Source organism: Manis pentadactyla, chromosome 2 (genome assembly GCF_030020395.1).
Source record: "Manis pentadactyla isolate mManPen7 chromosome 2, mManPen7.hap1, whole genome shotgun sequence".
NCBI lineage: Eukaryota > Metazoa > Chordata > Mammalia > Pholidota > Manidae > Manis > Manis pentadactyla.
Genome location: NC_080020.1, coordinates 51702988 through 51719206, shown reverse-complemented (window position 1 = coordinate 51719206; position 16219 = coordinate 51702988). Strand labels below are relative to the sequence as shown.

General features: G+C 38.6%; 1 protein-coding gene across 2 annotated transcripts in view; it reads left to right on the top strand.

The window, feature by feature from the left end:
• CAMK4 (calcium/calmodulin dependent protein kinase IV) overlaps positions 1-16207 on the top strand; it is a 216536-nt gene extending 200329 nt beyond the window's left edge. For both annotated transcript variants that reach the window (XM_057492709.1, XM_036886820.2), the window contains 3 exons: positions 420-546; positions 4312-4464; positions 5647-16207. In XM_057492709.1, the coding sequence (XP_057348692.1) occupies positions 420-546; positions 4312-4464; positions 5647-6087 (721 nt within the window). In that variant the 3' untranslated portion in view covers positions 6088-16207. The remainder of the gene's footprint in view (positions 1-419; positions 547-4311; positions 4465-5646) is intronic.
• The last annotated feature ends 12 nt before the right edge of the window (positions 16208-16219 follow it).

Sequence of the window (16219 nt, the reverse complement as noted above, 5' to 3'; positions counted from 1 at the left end):
TCCTTCTTTTAGTTTTTTTATTTTCAAAATCCTAATTCTTCCACTTTCTTATAAATTAAAACTCTAATCAATCTCTGTCTTCTCAGTTCCTGGTGAGAGAAAATCATGGAAAGTTGTTCGCATAGTGACCATCATAGTGTTAGCTATTATTGCCATTGTTTTGTTTCACAATTACTGTTATTTAAACTTTTTGTAGAAATCATAAATTGGTTTTGCATCTGTTTGTACTTTCTGAAGACATGATTGTTTATTTACATAATGAAAAGTGAATTATAACAGGGCAACTACATACTTGTGCTGCATAGACTTCCATTCCTAACAGGAAGCTGTGAAAAAGGACAGCCTTGAACTTCTGCAAAATTTTGATGAAATAGACAGACTTTTAAAGACATTTTATTTCTTATCTTTTGTCCCTCTAGACTTTGTGGATTTGAACCATTCTATGATGAAAGAGGTGATCAGTTCATGTTCAGGAGGATTCTGAATTGTGAATATTACTTTATCTCCCCCTGGTGGGATGAGGTATCTCTAAATGCCAAGGACTTGGTAAGTGTGATCAAAACAAAATGAAACAAAATCCCTTACATTCATCTTAAAATAATTAATGCGCATTATCATTTTAAAAATTTGCTTCTCTGAATATCTTATTTCTTTATAATTGTAAAGTATTTTAATAAAACAATGCACACGGATGCATTTTCCTTATAATGAAAAACAGGTGTTTGACACATTACCAAATTACGAATTATTGCAGTATTAGTTTTTACTACCTAATCAATGTAGAGCCTTGCTTATGAAGACAGTTGTGCTGGGTGAATCTAGACATGATTTACACAGGAGAAGTCTATTTTAAGGAGGCTTTGCTTTTACTTAGATTTAGTTACACTTCCAATAAACAACATTGCCTCTTGAAATGTTCAGACTTCTCAAACTATTCTGATAGCAGCAAGTCCCATCACCGGCATTATGAGCAAGCACACTGTACTCAGAGTTTTCCTGGTTTTGTCTGGGTTGTTTTGTTTCACTTGGCTTCTCACTTAAGCTAATATTGAAGTTTGTTTGCATTTAGAAAACACACCCTCGGGAGCGGGCCCGCCTATTCCACAGTAAAGAGGATAGTAGCGGGATTAAAACATTTGCCATCAATCTAGGGGAAAAACGCACAGAAATAACTGAAAACTGACTTTTGCATCACAAAGGTTAGCACTCCAAGGGATCCTAGGAGTTATCTGGTCTTGCCGCACTGTAACGATGAGGGTGCTGAAGCCCGGACAAGTGAAATGGGCTGTCCGAGGTCACGCAGCTTACCCGCGGAAAGACAGTGTTAGGAACCAGCGATCCAGATTTCCAGGCTCCTTATCCAGTGCTCTTTTTCCTTCAGACATTTCCTCCTTACTGTCCACGCTCCTTCAGAAACAGGTCCCCGTCAGGCCATAACTTTGAGGTGAGACCTGGAAGGGGCAGTGTGCATGGCATGTGGGCGTGTCCTCCCAGCGCCTTCTCAGGTCAGGTCCTGGGTCTCTCTGCCGCCCCCACGCCCACAGCCCCAGCCGGGCCCCCCTCCCCCGCTGGACCGCCGCACACTTCCCGCCTGTGTGCCTGCCTCTTTCCACGCCCTTCTCAGGTACCCTCGCCACGTGGGATCCAGACCAATGGTCTTATAAGTAAGTCACATCACAGCACTCTCCTGCTCTCAGGCTCCTCAGATAAAATAAAAAATTTGTAACAAGATCCATACAACACTGGCCTGGTCTGGAGCCTGTCACCCTCTCCCACAGCCCTCATTCCATATCACCTTCTTTTGAACTCTCTTCATCACATGCCCCCACTGTATGTACACACACACACACATACACACACACACACACACACACACACACCCCTACCTCTTTGCCATGGGTAACTCATCTTTAAGCCTGAGCTGCCATTTGGCGCCCTGCAGGAGGGCTGGCCTGCCCCTGCTTTGCCTGTCTCTCCTTCCCACAGCTGGTTGATTCATTCTGCCACCGTGTTTTTATGCCCTCTGGACTTCCTGTTTCATGATAGTTGTCACTTACATTTACTTGTGCAAAGGTCTTCCTTAATTAGATGTAAGCTCTGGGAGAGACACTTTTAGTACTGTATGGGCGTAGAGTACAGACTCAGTAAATGGTTATTGGATGAAAGAGTGAATAGAAAATAGATCATGGATTTGTAATGTGACACCCCTGGACTCAAGTGCCCCTTTCCTTGTAACATAGAGATGACCTAGGGCTTGTTTTCTGACCTCTCTACGTTTTAGCTTTTTTATCTGGGATGATACTGGTAGCTATCTCTAGGCTGTTAAGAGACTTATGGCATATAAAGCATGTTTAGTAACTACCACCAGCCAAGTAATAGTTTCTTTATTGAGCCCTCCTTTCATTTCTTTTCATCCCTAATACAAATTAAATGGATAAGAAGGTTAGCTGTGATGTACTTTCATTCAGCTAAATTCCATTGATTAATAAATTTCTATAACATATAAACTAAAGGAATCCTTGAGCCCCATAAGTGTGTACATACTAGCAGAACCCTATTTGCCCTGTCGTTGCATAGGCAACAATGCTGGTGAGTGAGGAGTTAAGTAGTAAGGGTGGCCATGACGACAAAGCTTTGGGTTTGAATCTTGACAAGATAACTGAATCTCTCTCAACCTTCAGCATGTTTCTTAACAATTCAGTGAATCATTCATTACCTTCAAATGCAAAGATTAATACTGACATGTGTAAATTTTTGGTACATACTGGCTTTCAACAAATTCTTTGTATTTTCATGAGGAAGGTAATGATGAGCAAGAAGAAAAGGATGATTGAAAAATCGGAGGGAGATATCTAATTGTCCAGGATATTGTTAAGGATTAGGTATCATTTACATAATCAAATTACTAGTATTTAATTATTAGTACATGTGTTCAACAGATGATAGCTATGACTATCAAATTTTACTTTATGCCTGTGCATTTGTTTTCTTAGTCATCTGTAGCTCCCTCCACCTCCTGTCAGATTTTAAGCCTAAGCAGCCTCACATCTCTGCCCTCAACAAATTCAGTATCTCTACCCAAAACATGGAATTCTTTGCAAAAGAATTAAAAGGAAACCAGATATTTATTCTTCTTCTGACTTGCTGCCTGCTGCCTGCTTTTGTTATCCTGTATCTAATTTTGGAGTTAAAAAAGAACTTAGGCCTTAAATCCTCAAAGCCCCTCATTTTACATGTGAGCAGACATGTGAGTTTGAATACAGCCTCTTGTTTATAAGTTGTTTGACTTTAGACTTCACTGAATCTTTCTGACCCTCCTTCCATCCCTCATTATGGAGTTAATAACTCCCAGTTGACATGGTCATGGAAAGGATTCATAAATTTTTAGAAAGTGTTATATGCTTATAAAAGATGTATTTACAAAGGAACAAAGGTGGAAATAAGATCATGTAAAAAAAAGGGCCCAGGAGCATGTCCTTGGCACTCAGTCCCTATTCGGGTCTTTGGGGTCACAAAAATAGAGATGTAAGTAGGGCTTGAACATGCCTCTTGACTGCAAATAGTCTCTGCCTCATTCCAGGTCACCCCTTCTAAGCCCAGGGCCAGGGATTATTGTGGTTGTTGACCTTCCTGGAGATTTATCGTCTGCTCATCATCACAAGCAGGGGTGAACTTCCCAGAATGGTCTGCCATTGGTTGAATTCAGTCCTTTAAGCAAATCATGCCCCCAAGTCACTGACACTTTTAGTTTGAGTCTACGTAGGCTTTTACTCCAGCATTTGGCTTATTTCTTCAAGTACCATTAAGGGATTAGAGAGAACTATGAGAACTATAAACTTCATGATAGAATCATGGGATAATCCTAAAAAGCAACAATACCATCCCTTTTGTTGTCATTTAATTTAATCCCCCCAGAAAGAATGATGAATACTGGAGTGATTCCATCTCCACTGAGATGGATTTGAAGTTCTGAATTCTAAGTGATGCAAAATGCAGCCTAGAGTTATTCAGATGCTGGTTCTCCTTCAAAGAACTTCCAGGCCACAGGCAAGCCAGGACCTGTTTCTTTGACCTATGTTAGAAAACTGTGTGCCAGCATGGACTTCAGGTTGCACCACTGTCTTCTCAGACTCCCTCAGCCAGTGTTAGCTGAAGCCAGCTTTAGCCCCAGAGACCTCTGAGGGCTTAAAAAATATTTTTAAATATATACTTAGTGGTACTGCTAGGAAAATAGAATAAGACCAAGAAGGTCCCATGCTGAGGGGTAATCCCAGGTCTCCCTAAGAAGTTTATGGCTCATTATCATTTCAGGTCAGAAAATTAATTGTTTTGGATCCTAAGAAACGGCTGACTACCTTCCAAGCTCTCCAGCACCCGTGGGTCACAGGTAAAGCAGCCAATTTTGTACACATGGATACGGCTCAAAAGAAGCTCCAAGAATTCAATGCCCGGCGCAAGCTTAAGGTAAAATGACCCATGCTTTGTTTTGTTTTATTTTTTTTTTTAATTCTCTCTTCAGCTATCAAAGACAATTCCACCATCCTTCATCTAATCCTATTATTCAGAGCCTGTGGTACCAGGAAAAATCCTGCTTTGAAATCCCAACGGTGCTGGCATAAAGCCACTTACCGTCTTAATGTTCTCCTCTCTTAAGAATTCACTGTTAACTTGGTATGGTGATAGCTGGTACCTAGAATTATCATGTATATAAATGTTGAATCACTGTGTTGTACACCTGAAACTAATGTAATACAGTGTGTCAATTACCCTTCAATAAAAAATAATTATCTAAAAAAATAAATAAATAAAAAATAAAAAAAAAAGAATTCACTGTTAATAAAGGGAACTGTGTGCTGTGCTGAGGTTTACTCACCAAGCGAACACATCATCACCACTCCTTCTCATTTAATTAAGGCTGAACTGAGTGAACAGCATTGGTGAGGGAACTGATGCACAGTCAGAAAGTTGTCTTCTTTCTGCATATGGGAACTTTGGGAACCAATTTTTTTAAAACTATATTTTGCAATATAGACAAATAATTACTATACTTGGTCAACACTGAAATAATTTAAATGATAAAGAAAATTATCCACCAAAATATCTCTTTTTATAGAGCATACATAGAGATTAGATGCTTTTCTCTTAATAATGGTGTTTAGGACCAGCTGTATATGCAGGGGATCTCAGAGAACAGCTGAGGGTCAGAAACAATGTTCTATTCCTCCACTGCTTACAAAGCCAAATTAATTTGAAAATCCTGGATTAAATGACCTTGTTTAACCTAGTATTTCTCAGTCAAATTTGACCATGAAATTCTTTTATCCACATGACACCTATTAACATCCATGGAACTGGTGTTCCATGAAGCACATAGTGTGGGAAACACAGTCTAAAATTTCTGAAAACTAGTAATTCATGGGCAAACACTCAGGCTTGCAGTTGTCCAGAGGATTAAACACACTAGTCTGAGATTAAAGAGACTTTCTGTTCATTCTCCAAACAAGTTTTTATTCGACAGTTTTGGAAGACTATACTTCGTGAGACTGAAACTAACATGTAAAACACTCTCTAAGGGGCACAGCTGAGGCTGAGCTCTGGTTTGGGTTTGAAGAGGAGGTAACCTCCGACTTCTCTGTTCCTGATCAGGCAGCAGTAAAGGCCGTGGTGGCCTCTTCCCGGTTGGGCAGTGCCAGCAGCAGCCATGGAAGCATCCAGGAGAGCCAGAAGGCCAGCCGAGAGCCATCTCCAACCCAGGAGGGCAATGAGGATGTTAACGCCATTCCAAGAGGAGAAGAAGTTCAAGGAGATGGAGCCCAAGTGGCGGTTATGGGGACAGCGGTTGAGCCGATGAAGGTGCAGGCCACCGAGGCAGCGGAAGGCGCTGATAGAAATGCTGCTGAGGCCCCCAGGCTGGTGCCCGAGGTACTGGAGGATGGGAAAAAGGTGCCCAGCCTGGAAATAGAGGAGGGCCTCATGGAGGAGCAGCTGAAGACTGTGGAGCAAGCAGCAGCCCCCAAAGAAGGGCAAGAAAACCCTGCTCTGGGATTTGAAGCTCAGCAGAATGATGTTATCCTGCCAGAGTACTAAGCTGGCTTCCTTCCATCGGGAAGCCAAAGCCTGGCACTTTATGCATTTTGTCCTTCAGCAAGGAAGGTGTGGAAGCATGATGTGCACTCTAGTGATTCTGTTTTTGAGGTGCAAAAAAAAATACATATATATATCAGTTGGTAATCCTAACTTCAATGCATGTGACTGCTTTATGAAAAAAATAGTGTCTTCTGTGGTATGTAATGGATACCTAATACTGATGAGTTTAATTTGAAATTGCAAGTAAACGCAACATAACATTTAAAAACATAACATCTTCAGGGACCAGTAGCACACATTCGAAGTAACTAGGTACAAATTGTTTTTTCTTTGAAAACCTAGCCTTCCTACATCCTATGGATTTCTTCTCAAGGCAGTAACTCCTTTGGACTATGACTGCTCAGCTAATACAAGGAAGCGCTCTAAGACATGTGCCCATGACATGCACAGCATTTTACTTTTCATTAATCAGTTCAAACTGTTTACAAGAGATGGGTATAGGTTGTATAGGTTGCGGTTGTATGGTATGTGCAAAAAAAAAAACAGTCCACTTATAATAATAAGAAATTGAAGCACACTTTAAGGGCTATGAAACCATATGCCCCTAAAGCTTATGTGCAGAATGCTTTTTTATTTTGTCCTTATTATGCACATAAGTTGCTAATAACCAAAAACATTCTATCAAGAAATTCTGGAGAAAGTATTTTACAAACTCATGCTGAGGAATGTCACCCTTCCCTCACATGCTCTCTAATAAAATGTCCTGTTGGGACAACACTTAAGGCAAATAAAGGAAGTTAGGGAAGGAAAGGAGAGAAGACTGGGCCTTACCCTAGCAAAGGTTGACTCCTTGTCATTTATTAGATAAAACTGTATTTACTCATGAGTTTGAACTTTAAAGATAGGAACATTTTCTGGATAAACTCTATAGTTACCAAGTTTCAATCATCTACTGAAATCCACCTCCTCAGGCTGATGCTGAAATATCTTAAATCTAAATAGAGTGGGAATACTATTCCATTATAAGATTATTAATTATTGACTTTACTAGAGTAAGAAGGCACTTTTATTTATAAAAGTCCTTTTTCCTTCAATTTATGGTTGTCTAGATATACTACCGAACTAAAGATATTTCTGAAAAGCTAGTATAACTTTTTCTCATGCTTAAAATGGAAGTGACCACATTTTACAATGTAATTTTTTAAAGTTTCCAATATCAAGTAATTCAGAACAGTGGAATTTTTTATTTACCTTAAAAAACAAAAAAAGAAACAAAGAAAAAAATGGTGATTTCAAGTCAAACTCCTGAGAAGCTGTTACATTAGACCTAAAACTTTACTATTTTTCACAACATGTTTTAATTTGATTTTCATATGAACTTTTCTCTTACAGAAATCACACTTAAATTCCAAGTACCTAAGATGTATTTCTAGTTTTAGTTGAAATGCACATTTTTTATCAAATCACTTATGCATCATGTTTACTCAGATTTTTAATTTTAAAAAAAGATTATTTTCAAAGACCAAAATCATAAATGATAAAAGTAGCCCATAAAAATCCTCATCAAAAAAAGAGAAATTCTTTTGGCTCTGCCTCCAAACTCTTCCATTGGAAAATGAAATTAAATCTCTGATCTCTGGAGGCTGTTGTCGTTCGTTAGGTGTTCTGCTTCTCTGACATAAACTTCCTTTCCCACCACTCCTGAGAAGAAAACAAGGCCTCACCTGGACTCAGAGGATTATTCTTTCTTTTATTCTTATTAACTAACAGAGAGTACTTATCCTCTCCTTCCCTGTTTCTTTCCCTCCTCCTTTATTCTCTCTCAGAATTCCTCTTTGAGCTATTATAAAAGCTCACTATTTTTAACCTATAAGAATGCCTTTTTCACCAAGCTTCAGATTTACATTTAAAAAGACCAATTTCCTGGTTTATTTTTCCCAAGGAGAATTAACCAGTATATGTGGTAAGTGTCCCATATATTGGAAAAGGGAAGAGGGGTTCAGGGCCCTTATTAGAAAGTGGCAATTAGTTGAAAGATCAGAACATATCTTCCCTCCCAGCCAAGCCCATATTGTTCCAAGGGTGTTTTGTCATCCCGACGCACATGCTGACTGCACTGGTTGGCCTCATGGATGATAGGAACAGCTTTGCAAGTACCAGGGCCCATGTGTGTCTAAGAATGTATCCATTAAATGAATACACATGCCTATCTAGTGGTGAGTACTTGGTGTAGGGATAATTTCCTGTTTGTTTTTTTTAACGTGTAAATTGCACTTCCTAAAAATCAATGGGAGGTTTAAATTTTGACTTGTATATTAAAGATTAAGTCCTAGTGACTAATTTAGTTATTTCAGTGGAAAACAAGTCCAACTTTCACAAGAACTGGTCTTTTCAACTAAACAAGTCAATCTCAGATTTCATTGAAATGCAGCTTCTGAATAATTAGGTTAACATTTTGAAAGAACAGCAAACATTTATATTGTTTGCTAAAATGGAAACTCAAAAACTAGCTAAATAATGGTAGACTATTGCAGATAGAACCTTAACTTGACAGACGGACCATCTTGAATTATTTCCCCCATTTAGAAAGTCTAATTAGAATTCTAGTGGTTTTTCTCACACTTTAAGAGCTCATTCATGCCACAAATACATAAATAAGGTAGAAATTAGAATAATACAGTTATGGAAGTTACAGTCTAGGACAAGTACTATCTAATACAAATTTAATGCAAGCCATAAATGTAACTTCAAATTTTCTCTTAGCCCTATTTTAAAAAGTAAAAGGTGAAATTAACTATATATTTTAATCCAATATATCTAAACTATTATTCCAATATATGATCAATGTGAAAAATTAATGATGTGTTTTTAATTTTTATACGAAGTTTTCAAAATCGGGAGTACAAGTTTTCCCTACAGTACGTCAAGTGCTCATAGTCACATGTGTCCTAGAGTACTTTTTAAGCAAAGTGACACATGAATTCCTATGCTTAGATTTGAGCTGCCTCAGTTTTCCGCACTGATGAGCTGGTAGAAGGCCAAAAGAAAATGTTTCAGAAATGTCATAGACAGAAATAACTAAACACTCTGTTGGCCACTTCTGCTCATTCATGGGCTTCAGAGAAGGAGCATTTCCCAGCATGACTTGTAGAGAAGAGGACTTTCCCAGGCATTGCTAAACTGTTGGCCACAGTCCCTCTAATCCTTCTTTGGGCCCGGGGAATCTTGACTGCAAGCTCGACCTCCTGAGTACCCCCATGAAGCCAGTAGCATTCTCACACACCAGAATTTGCTGTGGATGAACCGTGTGTCCTGTCCCGATATAGAAAGGACTGCACACAGAATCTCAATAGGACTTTGTAGTCCTGGACAAGGCTGGACAACATCCTTGTGCTGCAGCAAATATTTCTTTCTAGAAACATACTGAGACATACCAAATTTGCATGATGAAGTTATATGATGATGATGATGATAGCATCCCATTAACCTCAAAAATGGGAGTATGACCATCAGCTGGCATTTTTTAGATTTCCTTAGAAAGGTTTAATCAACACTGCCATTCCACGTGGATTCAAAAGACTTTTGGAATTTTCTTACACACTGCTATTTTAGAATAGTCCTCAAGGTTCTATAGCCGTTTTTAATGGCAAACTTTTAAAAAAAGAAACAGTTTGCCTTTTACTGTGACCTCAGTTACATGGTATTTTAAATATATTTTGTAATTTAGAATGTCTAGCAACCCCTACTTCCAGTTTCACATGCATGGTAACTGCTGGTGGGTAGCCTACAGCCTGAAGATTTGAAGGTATTTCTTTGCATAATTCAATTTTTATTTCACAGAAGCATCTGGTTGCATTTTAAATTGGAAAAAACAGAAGTAAAGGCCAGAAAAGGCAAAGAATAAAATTAGTAAACCATTTATTCCATTTTAGGATTGTTATTGCAAAGGAAATGAAAAAAAAAGTCAATGAAGTGAATCAGCAGTAGGTTTTTCTTGATGGCTGACGCCACATGTAATTGACATAAATATGCTGAGCAGAGCCAGTTACATAACTACAATGCTATTATGTAATTTACTCGTCATTGCAGAGTATTGGGTCTGGTTCTGTAGGTCTATTTTAGATCTTGCAAAGTTTCCAGACATTTACTACATAATAGGATTTGTAACATCCTTGTAATTACTGCTTATTAGGTCATATTCCAATTTCCTTAATGTTCATCCCTGATATGTTCCTGAACAAGGTCACTGCTAACATTTGAGCATTTACTAGCTAAATGCTGCTTAATGGTTAGACTCTCTCTGTATCTTTAATGTTTTTTTAAAAAGACATTTATGCACATGGAATCTTGATATTGGTGTTTTAATATTGCTAACTACATGATAAGCAGAAATGTACCTAATAATTTTCCATAATTTTTTTCAAAGTTTTTTTATTCCCCTGGCAACTCAGGGTGAATTTCTGGGTCTTTGACAAAAATAGAAGAAAAAAAAACACCACTGGGCAGAGATCAGCTACTCACTTTTGGTAACCAAATTCAGTATTTCCTCTTCTATATTCTGATCTCCTAAGGGTCATTTTTGTCATTATTACTCCTTTCAGATATCACCTGAGATCAGATAATATAATCTCAGCCCATAAACCCCAAACATTTGTATACTTATCTTGGAGAGCAATAACAAATTTGACTAATTTATGTGTGCTTGTTTGAAATTCCAATTTTCATAAACGTTTGTGATGTACTCTAGAGGACTGGATAGCCCGACTTTAACTTCTGTCAAGACTCAGCCCTTTGCACGCCTTGGGGCCCAGAGGTCCACTAGGGCAAGATGGAAGCCTTGCCAGGAGGGCCGACCATCTGACTCCTTCGCAGGAGTCCGGCATTGCCGTAGGGGAGACTCCAGGCCTCTGACCTGGCTGAGCTTGAAGGAGTCAAGTAAAAAAAGACCTCTTCCTACACTCTGATCGAAAGAGATACTGTTTGAATTATGGTGTATTGCTATTAGTCAGTAATGGAAAAATGGGATTCCACCAATCATTAGCTGTTCCCAGCATCTTGGTTTGCTACCACTTGTCCCAGATCAGTATTCTGTTTGTTGTTCTGGCCATCAGGCCACCTCAAGGACTGTGAGATCCCCTAAAACCCTGGAAGGAACATCCCAGGCTGGTTGGAGAAACGTGGGGCCGTTGCAAAGGATTTGGCTGAAACTCTGAACAGGGATGCTAAGACTGCAAAATCAAACTATTCTTAAGTTGTTTTCAGCACATTTTGAAGATTGACCTGGAAAACCCATGGATATGGAATAGTTATGTCTATGTACTCTTGCTGTGATTCATTGTTTGAAAATGACGGATATTTAATCTTCAGCCAGATTAAATATTTATTTTCCATTTAAAAGATTATTTCGGGCTATTCAAGTACAAAAGTTTCACATTAGAATATTTGAAAGCTGTTGTTTTTGAAGTGCTTTCATTCTGTCAACCAGTTGTGGATGATAAAATTTTACTAGGTTTGTCCCTTCTCTGTCCTTTCCTTGGTACCTGTACATTAGTGCACCTAGTTTGTAAAGGATACAAGTAAGTATGCCTAAAAATTGAAAACTGGTATCTCTTAACTGCCTCCTTTTAACCTGACCTATTTTATAGTCTGTCATGCAGCCAATATACAGTAGCATAGAGTACAGACAGTAAATTCATGAGCTATGATTTTGTTTACATTTTTGTCAAGGTTATGACTTATGTTAGAAGTCCCCAAGGTGTTTCTATTTGTGTACCCTTAGTCTTGGTAATATTTTCATAGTGCCCTCTGCAGCCAAAAGAATTAAGTAACTTGCCCATTTAAAGTAGGTCCAAACTACAGAATAGTACTGTATTTCACGTCCAACAGGTGTTGCTGTGTTTCCCTTGAAATGTTAAAACTTCCTGGGTTCACTGAATGCAAACAGCAAACAGAGGTTTAAGTAATTCCTTATGCCCAATGAACTAAGGGTATGAGGAAAAAGGGATTATTAGTAAGCAAGTTACGACTAATGTTTATACTCTTTCTTATTTGAATGCCAACCATTCTTTTTACTTATGGTCTGTGTGATATATGCATAAAACTTATATGTGCATTTTTAAAAAGTAATTTCCATATAATTACCCAAGGAAATAAATTTAAATCTCCAAAGACCAGTTTTCAGGAGTCAGGCAAACTATGGTTCACAGACCAAATCCACTAGGCCTCTACCTGTTTTTATAAATAAAGCTTTATTAGAACACAACCATGCTCATTTATTTACTTATTGGCTGGTTGTTTTCATGCTTCTAGGCAGAGCTGAGTTTCATCAGAGACTGTATGGCCCAGCAAAGCCTAAAATGTCTATCTGGCCCTTACAGAAAAAAATTGATGAGCCTAGTTTTTCATGGCATCCCATGCCTCTTTGGTGACATCTAGGAATACAGATTCCCATACTTCAAATTTCTTTAGGTTAAGGTTGAATTCAAATTTGCTTCTTAGGAAGTTAGGAGAGCTTTGTTTCTGTTGCAAATGATCTCACACTAGTAATCGTGCTGGACATGCATAACTTAGTAAAATTTCTCTACAAAACTGAAAATTCAAAATTGCATCATTTCTGAAAAAAGAAATTGAGTATGAATTAACTTGGCTAAGAGAGAAGAATTAAAAAGATTCCTAGCACTTTGAGCATGTTTTAGAAATTTAACCCTTATATTTAAAATTATGTAAATGACTTCTTACATTGGTATTTGCTTACATTTAAGTCATTCTGCAGCTGTTACTTATTAAGCCAAGAAATAAGAAAGCCCTTTGTTTCTGAATCCTTCAGTATATTCTCAAGTAATTTGTAGCAATTGGATTTTCACTTTATCATTTTTAGGAAATAACGTGCTTTATTATGTGGCATTCTATGACAATGATGTGCTCATCAAATAGCTCAGGGAACAGGCAAACAGCCAATTCTATTATGGAATAAGGTACTTTCCAATCCCCATGTTTCTCTGAGTGTTCTTTGCAAAGAGAGGGCCTTGAGTAAATACTTTCCTTTACTTTTCTTACATATTTAGAAACCCAAGAAGGGTCCTTCTTTTAGTCTATTTCTGTCACAGAAAAATTACTTATTCCACAATATCTTCCTTAAGGGAAACAGGTGACCCAGATATTGAGAAATGTAGGCATGTATGACCTTTGTGTTTTTGAACATCTATAGCCAAGAGGTTACAAATGAGATATTGAATAGAAGAGCTCTTATCAGCTTATTAGTTATACCTAAAATGACATCATGATTCTAATTAAATAATATACTGTTTTCCTTAAACTGTAGCAAAAATTAGTATGGTGTAGCTACTGGGATACACTATGAGCTTGGGGAAGAAATTAATAGTCTGCCAGCTCCTCATGGTTGCTGTATGTAGGAAGACTCTGGAATGGGACAGGGAAAAGTTATATGAGGATCATGCCCACCTACCCATTTTTGATTGCTCAAAGTTTGAAGGCAGTTGTTAAAGGACTTAAATTAATATTTCTTCATTTCTTTCAATATCTGGGTCACCTGCTTCCCTTAGAAGTGAATAGACCAAAGTCAATAGCTAATTTTCCTCTCAGACCAAAATTAAACAGTGTAGCTTAGGGGATAGTAAGCCTACATCACACGCACGCTTTAAGGAAATGACTTACTAATTTTGAAGCTTCCCAGGGGTAGCCCATCCCAGGAACCCATTTTCTCAGCAAACTTTCACAGAGAAACAGGTGCAATAAAGGAGTCAGATGAGTTAAATCCAGTGCTACTCTCTAGAAGTGAGCTTTGTAGTTGGGGAGAAAAAACAAGGATACATATACACAGCCTGTATTAAATCTAGGCAGATAGTAAGTCCTCTAGGGATGGAAAGAAGGAAAAGCTCCCCTTCACCTGGAATGCTCAGGGAAAGCTTCACTGGAATACAGGCTGGGTTTGAAGGATGGGGAGAATCTGCAGACAGGGAGGAGGAAGGGGGCATGTGCTGTCTGGCTGGGAAATCCACAGAGCATCTATAGAGTGGAGAAATGCAAGACTAAGTGAAGGAACATACAGGGTGTGAAAGGCTACAGTCTACAGGGAGGTGTTGCTCAGTCTGCAGAAGAATTTCAAATCTTGTGCAAAGGTGAATGAGACCTCCTTGCTGCTTTCTTACTCTGGGTAGATGTGCAGCATTTCCTCAGAGCATCTAGACCTCTCTGATCTCTTACATCCTTGGCTAATTTGGGGCATCCCTAAGCAGAGTAAAACTCACCCATCACGGAAAGACAATTTTGCAAATCACTAACTGAAGCAAGCCTCAGTCAGTAAAAATGCATTAGTTAGGTCTCTGCTGACAAAGTACATAAACAATGTTAGTGATTATCTGAGTAAGTTTTGCAAAACTCCAGTATCTGAGTAAGTCCCTATGACTCTAGAAAATCACCTAACTACTTGCTAACGTTTTGCCAGTGGAGGCTCATGCCAAAGTTACTTCTGTCACAGTTATTTTAACCCTTTAAATTATCTGACCTGAAAGGGCAATCCTGCAGGGATTGAGATGGAATTATATCTGAAAGCTTAGACTTCAAAAGGTAACCTGTACAAAAAAGCTAAGTCTCAGACAACAAAATTTACAATTTTCAGAGTTGTTTTCCCCAAACATCAAGCTGGTCCTGTCAAGTCCTTTCTTCTACATCCCTCCCTTTTGCCCTTTTACATGTCCTTCTATAAAGTCCTTTTTTATATCACTAATTGCAGGCAGTATTTTACATCCATCTTCAAGAAACTTGTTTTTTAAAAACACTTATTAAGATCAGATTGCAGTATATCTGCTTTTAGTTGTCTTGCCACTTTGTTTCTTTCAGGTAAAGTCTGTGATTAGTAAATGGCTGCATTACTCCTCAGGGCAAATGAAATGAAGGCAGACAAAGGTTGACTATCATGAGTGATGTAAGTGAGGCTAAAGACAGATTCTGTGAAGGTACAGAAAACACAAGTGAGCAGGCTTTGCCAAAGGAATGCTTCCCACTAAGGTTTTCCAGGCTTGTGATGATATTTGGCATATTTGTTCTAGCTTTTCCTAGAGGGGAAATTTGTATTCTTGGACTGTTGAATGTTATGTGCAATGAAGGAGTCAGAGATGAACTAAATCCAGTGCTACTGTCTGGGAGTGAGCTTTGTCGTTGGAGAGAACAAGTATACATGTACAGAGCCTGTGCTAAATCTAGGCAGGTACTGAGTCCTCTAGGGATGGAAAGCAGGAAAAGCTCCCTTTCAGCTGGAATGATCAAGGAAAGCTTCATGGGAACACAGGCTGGGTTTGAAGGATGGAAAGAATCTGCAGATCAATTAAGCAGCAAGTTGCAGCAGAGGGTTAGATTGAAGGGCTACCATTGCATCCAGGAAACCTAAGCTCTAGGAGTTCAGACTGTAAGTCATTAGCCAAAAACAAGTGCATGTAGGATTTGGAAGACAAAGTATAAATATTTCAGTTTACACAGCCAAGATTATAGGCTACCTTCCCAACTTCTGATTGAAAAGTGTTGAAAAAGGAGCTGTGAATATTTCATTTTTAAAATCTATCAAAATGGTGCTATTTACTTTCCTTAATATGAAGATATATTAGTGTTTTTTAGGTAAACATGTTAAGTCTGATCTGGCTATAAATGTAAATACAGAAAATGTTTGTAGAGAATTCATCAAAGTCATGCCCATTCACTTTTGATTGAGCTACCATATTCTTCCAACAGCGGTAACTGGTAACAAATCCCTACTTCCTACAGATGGGACACAACAGTCACTGGCTCTCAGCTGCCCAGAGCCTGGGGCAGACAACACGGGAGCCACAGACAACTGTTGCTTCTTCTTGGACTCGGGTTGGATAGGCTGATTAAATGACTAAACATGCTCACTTTTTGGTGTCTCCCAGGAACAGAAAGTTAGAAGGTGTGACATGAGGCAAAATGGATGTTGGTAGACTGTTGTGACAGACCTCAGCAAGGGCCAGTTACTCTGTGTAAGTTTGCCCCGATGTGTGAGAGCATGCCAGAAGCAGCATACACCTTACTGCTGGGAAATGTGTAAAGCTATTTGCATGTACAGTATAATAAATCATCCAAGAGCCCACCAACACTTTGC